Source organism: Drosophila takahashii, chromosome X (genome assembly GCF_030179915.1).
Source record: "Drosophila takahashii strain IR98-3 E-12201 chromosome X, DtakHiC1v2, whole genome shotgun sequence".
Classification (NCBI taxonomy): Eukaryota; Metazoa; Arthropoda; class Insecta; order Diptera; family Drosophilidae; genus Drosophila; species Drosophila takahashii.
Genome location: NC_091683.1, coordinates 12,901,495 through 12,910,070, shown reverse-complemented (window position 1 = coordinate 12,910,070; position 8,576 = coordinate 12,901,495). Strand labels below are relative to the sequence as shown.

Here is an 8,576-nt window from a genome sequence, read left to right as displayed (position 1 = left end):
GTGATAAAGTGGTGGAATTTTTAAGTTGGCATAATCAGATGTTTTTTTAAATATAGATATGTAAATATAGATTTACATATATTCTAATATTTTCTGTACATAGTTCCGAACAACCTATCTAAATTAGACTAGTTAAATTAAAATACCAATAAGGGTTACAGAAAATATACAAGTATATATTTAGAAACTCAATGGGTAAGATTAAACAGGCTGCTAGTGGCCGGACCGCAGCATGTCGAGCTCTTCGGCCAGAGCGTAGACTCGCATCTCCTTCTCGGTCATGAGGTCCTGCAGGAAGGACTGCTCCTTCGGCAGGGCAGTGGCGCCGTCCATCAGCAGGGCCTTGTCCCACGGGCACTCGTCGATGGCCATCAGCAGGGCCTCCTTGGTGCGCTCGAAACTGGTCCTCGTGTCGGTCAAACATTTCAGATACAGGCGCCAGTAGATCGAGTTCCTGCGCAGAATGCGATACTGCTCCTCCTCGATCTCCGAGCGTCCCGCTTTGGTGGGCAGGAAGGTCTGGAACATGTTGATCAGACGATTGCGCACCGCCATGTGCAGGCATCCCGCCATGCTGGCCAGCAGCTCATCGTGGCCGCCCGTGTTGGCGAAGCGCGTATTGGCGGCCAGCACCCAGTGCAGCAGCGAAACGATTCCGGCTTCGGTGCGAATGAATCGGGCGCGCTGTTTGTGCCACAGCATGGTCTTGAATCCGGAGAAGGTCTGCAGCATGAGCAGGTTGCGCGGAAACTCCTCCAGTCCAAGCTCCACCAGCTCATCCAGTCGCTTGCTTTTTCCACCCTTGTCCTTTACGTTCCCCTCTTCTGCTCCTCGATCCTCCTCGCGCGGAATAGGCAGCTGCATCTGCATGATCTGCACCTCCATGACCTGCTCCCGCAGGAATCGCCGCCACTCGCTGGCCTTGGCTTCCTTGGGGCCCAGTGGATAGGTCAGCAGCTTATCGAACAGGCTGTCTGGCTGCGCGTTGCGAGCGTCCAGCCGCCAGAGCAAACAGCGCACGCGCAACAGCATAATCAGCCGGTTGGGCAGGAAGTACTCCTCCAAAGGCATCTCGGCGGGCAATGAGTCGAGCTGTTGCACTTCCACCGCCAGCAACTCGAGCCCAGTCCTCAGACTCAGTTCAAGACAAGGTGTTTGCGGCATCGAGGCGGCATGTCTGCCCATCGACGTGCAGCGCAGCAGATGGATGGCCTCGCTCCAGCGACCGCGCCGTATCAGCATCTCTGAACAAACCAGATAGGCGTACATCTCGTCCCGCGAAGGCTTGTCCGAGTCGAAGTCCTGTTGGATGATCTTTTCGAATATGTCGAAGGCCCGGTTCCGATTGTCGTCCACCTCTTGGCCCTCGAACACGCACATGGCCAGTTCGGTGAAGAAACGTGGAACGCAACGATTCTCCGGCTTAATCATCTGGTTGCGAATCCTGCGGCGCGTCTCGCTCAAATACTCCTTGGTCAGTTTGCCCATCAGTTTGTGCAGAACGACGAGGAGTCGCTGGAATCGCAGCCAAAGCAGCAGGAACACGTGGCGCTTGAGCTCCTCGCCCTCGGCGGCGAAGGCTTCGATGCATTTGAGCAGCAGGTCGCTTATGGTTCGCCCATACAGCTCGTGGCCCATGAAGTGCGGCATGAAGCTGGGCGTTACGCTCAGCTCCTTGGCCAAATTGATGAGGGCTGCTTCGAACTCAGCTTGCTGGACACTTGGCGGCACGGCATAGGTGGGTCTGTCGGCCAGGCCGGCGAAGAGCATCTCAATGGCCTCCGACTCGCCGAACTCGTCGATGCAGGGATTTAGTTTCTCCGCCAAACAAGAGCTGCGAACGAGCGGCATCTTGGTGAGCTGGACCACCAGGAGCAGCAGATGCAAGCGATTGTTTGGCGACTTGAGGGCATGGGCATAGGGCACCACGTCGTCGCTGTAGATGCACCGCTGGCTATCCAGTCCCCGCTCGACCTCGTCCTGCGCCGAGGCGGCCAGCGGCGGATAGGGCAGGTAGCAGTAGGCCTGGCGCAGACGCTCCACTCGCGTCCAGATCTCCGGCATCGGCATGCCCGATCGCAGCACCATCTCCTCGTACTCGATCAGCGATTCCTCGTTGGCGGTGCAGGCCTCGAAGCAATCGACTGTTAGGCCTGGGAAATTCAGCTCCATTTCCAGGCGCAGCAGGGCAAACATCTTGTTCATGTTGCCCGATTGGCGCAGAAACAGCACGCAGTTGTGGAAGAGCTTCAGCATGATGCGATCCGTGTCCACGGTGGCAAATTTGCGACTCTGTTCGTCCGTGTGTCCCACTTGCATGCGCCGCATGCTGAACGCGTAGATCCGGAGCACCGCCGGCACGGAGCACCTCGCCATGTTGCCCTGGGTGACCATGATCAGCGAGGTCCAGAGCGTGTACTCGAAGGGGTTCTTCTCCAGCATCTTCTCAAAGCGTGCCGCAACCTGAAAAGGTTGTGTGGTAAAATATATATGATTTAGTTTTGTGGAAAAATACGGAGAAAGTTCGGAGGTGACTAGTTCTAATGTTTTGGAGTTTTAATACGTTTTTACTTTGATTTTAATTCGATTGATTTGCAATTACTGAAGAACATTGGAAAACTTCAGAAGTATTTTATGGATTTTATTGTAAAAATTTTAGAAATTTCCAAAATAATCAAAATAAACAGGATTGTTTGGCGGTTAGTTTTATGAAAATGATTGAAGTGACAAAATATTCAGCTATTTTTACTGAAAATCAATAAAGTTATAATATTAATTCCAACTATATAGTACAATTTTAGAAACTACCTTTGCAGTTTTTGTTAAATTCTAGATCAAATCTATAAGAAATATTTTTTAGCTTTTTATGATGAACAAATTATAATAAAATTATTATAATATCTATTTATAATACAAGAAATTTGTTTTTGCTTTTAAACATAAATAAATTATAATAAAATGATTAATATATTTTTTAATAGATAGTATATGGTAGCATATTTTAGTAAATATTCATATATGTATTAAATGTTCAGAAGTTTATATAAGTTTTGAGTATAATAAAGTAAATAAAAAATAATTAGAAATACTTTAACCATATATACATATTTTTTCCCCGTTTTAAATGATAATATAGTAATTAATTGGTACCATAAGTAATCTAATAAAACAGATCTCTTGAAGATTTACCTCACTGGCCGGGTAAGTGGCGTTGGCCACGTCCGTGTAGAGCCTCAGGATCTGCTCGTTGGAGGGATGGTGCTCGAGGGCCGTTTCCAGGTGGTGCAGCTCCTGCTCGGCCACCGCCAGCCGGTTGGCCCTGTCCAAGTTGAGATCCAGCAGGCGGTGGAGCTGCAGCCAGTGGTCCAGCACCTTGGGCTCTCGCTGGACGAGCACCCGGGTCTGCATGAGCTGCTCCTGCAGCTGGGACTTCTCCTCCGCGGTGGGCGCCTCGGTGGGGAGGGGTTTCCTGGCGGTGTAGCGACTGCTCTTGGAGGAGGACAACTTGGAGCGACCCGCCCGTTCAGTTGGCTTGACCTCCGGATCCCGGAGACGTCGCATCCGAGACTTGTAACGCGGTCGTGTGGGTTTCGTCAGCTTGGAAAGGCTCCTGAAGGACATGTTGCCCTTTTTGTCCACATAGAACTCATCTTTGGCATCGAATTCTAGAGGTTTTCCTTGCGGTTGATCCTTTTTCTTGGCTCCTGGCTTCTTCTGCTCCTGATCCTTATCCTTTTCCTCCTCCTCCTCTTCGGAGGAGTCGCTGCTCGTGGAGCTGTCCGATTTTGCTCCCCTAGTTGCTATATCCCCATCGTCTATATCCTTTTTGTCGTAACTCCTGTTGTTTCTCCAATCCTCGCCCGTTGTTGCCGTCTCTTTCGCCGGCTTCTCGGGAGTCTCTTTCGCACTCACGGCCGCCGGGGAATTGCCGTAGGCGGGAAAAAGAGACATGCTCAGCAATTAATTTATCACTTAATTCACTAAACAAAAAAATGTATTTACGAATATTTAGTAATTCGCATTGGCCAGAGCTCTAATGTCTAATATTGTATTTTAGTCTCATACAATTGTTATAACATTTTCGAACCGGGGTCAGTCAAATTTTAAATTAAGTGCACGAAAAACGTAAAAATTAAATGATTAAATTACAAATTTGTTTGTTTACGTTTTCCTTTTGCCGCCAATCGATAATCGGGAGAACAGCTGTTCTTCAATAACGATAACGATTATCAATGCCATTTGGCAGTTAGCGAAGACACCCTCCTGATCTAGCAAAGACATGGTTCTTTTTTTTTGCACCTACTTTTTGAATTTTGGGGGATTCCCACTCATAGTAATTTGCTTTGAGTAAAAACATTTCTTCCTCTTTTCGATACATTTTTATTTGTATTTCTTTAGTATAAACAACTAAATCTAGTTAATATTTTGATGTTACTTTAATAGTGAGCTTTCTGGAAAATTAGCTGGGCTTATTGCAAATTAAAAAAATAAAATACAAAATAGCAAAATTCTTTTAAGCGAGATCTTTGTAAAATATTTTATATTTATGACGCTGGAAAGGCGGCAAATTTAAATCGTTATTTTCCAGAGCTTAAGCATGTCTCCACTTTTGGAGACCATCTAGCGGTGTCAGCAACCATTGGGTGTAGACAACAGCAGTTTTGAATTTTTGGGCCTGATTAACACTTTTCAGGATATCCCGCCCATCCGAAAACCCCTAAAATACGAAGCTATGTTCATATAGATGGGCGAATCGCACCAAAAACGAAGTAGTACGAAATGCAAACACATATAAACATACATATATGTAAAATGAGCGTTGTTTACGTGCTAAAAACTTGTAAATATCCCCTACTTTTTGGGTTGACCCATTAAAGTTTTAATATTTTCATTATACAGGCTATCGGTTTGATTCTCAGTAGACTGAGATATGTGATATCCATTAATTTGATTTTGGATATTCGAACAATGGACTTTTTAATTTTTTTTTAGGTGCTTTTACCAGTGGCTCATAAACTCTCCGATATCTACGAAAAATCCTTTGTGCTTTTTGGTCTTTAAAAATTTTTAAATTTAATAATTTAAAAAAATCATTAATGCAAAATTGAAAGCATTTCGCACCTTGGTTTTTTAGGATTGCGGATTTCCCTTTACTTAAAATAAAAATACATCCCAAAAATGCAGATTATTTTACAAGTTTGAAATAGCTCTTAGCCCAGGCTAGCAAATTCCAGCTTAAAATTGGTAAACAATTGGCGACGACGACATGTGTTTCAAATCCACTGAACATATTTGTTAATAATTCGGTTGAAGCACTTACGCCTGTGCTCACACAATTAGGTCATGTTTACCAAACAAACGAAAACTATTTGTTGTTTACTGAACTCCTAAAATATTTGTTAATAATTGCGAATTTTGGGAAGTAAAATAAATAATGTTTTATTTTTTTTGGCATGACCCGAATGACCTAATTGGGTGAGCCCGAGTGTATGTGATGCGCCACACATGATATCGGGGAATAATAATGCTTAATGTCAATCGATTTGCAGCTTAAGCTTTATGCACATCTCGATAACGAATTCAGAATTCAGGAGGGGTGTGGCAGTGATTTTAGCTGGATATTTTTCCGTTCCGCTGCGGAAGAGCTTCTCTTTTTTTCATATTTTCCATTTTATTTTATTTTTTTATATACCTACATCTTTATACATCTTTTTTTTTGAACATCTCAAAGACGCTGTAAAATGCGCTCGTTTACACCTCAAGTGGCAATCATTTGCCATCGCCCCCAGTGACGTTATCGTGGGGTTTCCTTGGCCACCCCCCATCCCCCTCCTCTCTCCGCCTGTCGCTAATCACCAGCTGTGAGAAAGTCCTGAGAAAGCGGAGAGAAAGCGGAGAAAGTGGGGGAGAAAGCGGAGAGAGAAGCGTTGACTGCTGCTGCTGCTGCTGTTGTTGATGATGATGAAGTGCCAGCAATGTGACAGTTACAGGATGAGACAGAGACAGATACAGTGAGGGCGAAAGAGAGGAGTGATTCGAGTGTGTGTGTGTGTGTGGCACAACAATACCCTCCCACACACACAGACACATTTGTAATAATGGGTAAACAACAACACAAACAGCAGCCCATGACAATGACAAGGCAAATAGCGAGGAAAACTTCGCAAATGTCAGCTGGCGGTTGTCTCTCATAATTCCCCCCTCATCCCCTGTTTTTCCACCCCCTTGGAAAATTGAACAGTAATTACTTTAGGCTTTTCCCCAGCGGTGGCGGCTAGGCAAAAAAAAAATAAGAAGGAAAATAGGAAGAAAAACCCCGGGTAGAAGATTAAAAACAGACATTAAAATGAAAACAAATCTGAGTCTAGCTTTAAAGTGCCAGACGGCTACAAAAGTTGCCAGCAGCAACTGTAAACCGATGAGGGGCGTGGGCAGATATGTCTAGCATCTATGCACTGAAAAAATAGTAGCAATTATAAAATGAAAATTGATGAATTGTCACCAGCTACGATTTTATTAGATAATTATTATTTTTAATAATATTATTTTGTGAAAATTTTAAAAAATATACTAGGTTCTAAAACCTTTGTTTATAAATATATACTATGAATTTGAATTCATTGCTCAAATGTATCATTACTTTCTTTTAAGTTTGTAAAAACATTTTATAATATTTCAATACTGAAATCTCAAATATTTGTTTATTGTGTGAGGGGATGAGCATATGGGCACTTCCAAAATGTCGCTCGGGACATTTGCACACCTTTAAAGTTGAAAAAAAATTGTAAAACAATGGATTTTAATTTTAATTATGGGCTTTTCTTTTCACTCTTCCCAAGCTCAATTTTTGGTAAAAATCTTGATTTTGTACCACTTTTAGTTTTTAAGATATCGGTAAAAAACTGCCGTATTCGCTCGGGACAAAAATAGAAGTGGATTTCAGGGAAGTTCATACAACACCAGAAATTAGCGAATTCTGATGGAATATTTGAATGCGATTTTTTTTAGAATGTTGTTCAAACATGTCGCTGTGAAATGCTTTTGGTTTCACTCAAAAATTCTTTGCCGTTTTTTTTTTATGCAGTTTCAACCACATTCGCTCGGGACATGTCGCTCGGGACATTTTTTCCGACTGTTTTGTAAAGCGGATTTCTTTACCTCTATCTCTCAATGGCTGGATGTTTTGCTTTTAACTTAATAGTTTAGCATGTGAATGAAGCATTCAGTACAGAAAAATGTCACATATTAGCATTCCTATAGGATAAATTTACAACAGAAGACAGGTCCAAAAAATAACAAAAAAATAGCCAAAAACTGATTTTTGCGTATATTGGTGGGGTTTGTCATAAAAATAATCAAACTATACTCCAAATTTGTAGTTAAGCTCAGTATCCAACTAATTAGAAACTAATATCGGGGCAAAATCATGTAGAAATATGTTTTATTCAAGTTTCAAGGTTTTTGGCTTGGTGGACTTTTTTTTGGAAGTGCCCATATACATATATCGCTTTATATTTACAGCTACTAAACTGTAATCGGGGCCACACACCGGAAGTTGAAATGACTTGAAAATTTATTGCATTTGCTGCACAACGTCGACAGCGACAACAGTGTTGTTGCTGCTGTAGCTGCTGATGTTGCTGCTGCTGTTGGTGTTGCTGCTGCTGTAGCTGCAGGCGAACGCTTGACTGCCTTTGGTGTTCCCAACGCCATCGCCATCGCATCGCCATCGCCATCGCATCGCCATCGTCAACGAAACGGAAGTGGCGCGGCAGTCAATTGGGAAGACAGGCCAGGACATGGCCGGCGGCACTGCCAGCTGCAAGGGGGGTCGGCTATCGGGTATCGGGGACCGGGCGCTGGGAATACCATACCCCTTTCGAGGGGCGCTGGCTCCAGAGGCGGCGATTGCGAAATTGAATAAGCCCACAGAACCTGATCCCCAGAGTTGCAGCAGGATGCAGGATACAGGAACTGGAAACCATCACTGAGCAAATGGGGTTGGTTCTTACATGTAAGCTAAATCATGTTATCTAAATATATTCGATTTAGAGCTGGGTTTTAGACATCCCTTTTAAAAGTCAAAATAGGTGTCTAAAAGTATGCAATAAAATATTTTTAATCCCAAAGTTTTATGAATTCATACTGAAAGACGACTATCAATTATTCACTGCATATTTTTAAACACTTATGTAATTTAAATCGTTATACCTATTTTAAAAAGTAAATTACCAATAAATTGTTGTTTTAAATGAAAATAGTTTTAAAGGACTTTAAGATTTTTTCAGTACATTTTAAGTAAAAGCTTTAAAAAGCTTTAATTTAAAAAGGATAATTTTTAATAATTAAATAGTCAAATAGAGCAAATATTCTATCTTAAAAATATGACAAAAAATGAACCCGCAGGTTTCTTGCCGAAAATGTGTTGACTTTATTCTGAAAACAACTCAGTTCACACAGTTGACATCAGTTAAGTGAATTTCTTTTCCCCAAGTGCCGATGCAATACCCAAACTCATCCTTATTCCGGTCGACACGAATTTACGGCGATTTTTCCGTCACTGGCAGGACATTTTT

At 43.0% G+C, this 8,576-nt stretch overlaps 1 protein-coding gene across 1 annotated transcript; it reads right to left on the bottom strand.

Annotated features, from left to right (window-relative positions):
* Positions 1-155: 155 nt before the first annotated feature.
* Positions 156-4,164, bottom strand: LOC108055519 (nuclear exosome regulator NRDE2). Its single transcript, XM_017138887.3, has 2 exons — positions 3,190-4,164; positions 156-2,463 (listed from the first exon to the last, which is right to left on the bottom strand). Exons 1-2 carry the CDS (start codon positions 3,949-3,951, stop codon positions 214-216), a joined length of 3,012 nt encoding a protein of 1,003 aa, XP_016994376.2. The 5' UTR covers positions 3,952-4,164; the 3' UTR covers positions 156-213.
* Positions 4,165-8,576: the final 4,412 nt, after the last annotated feature.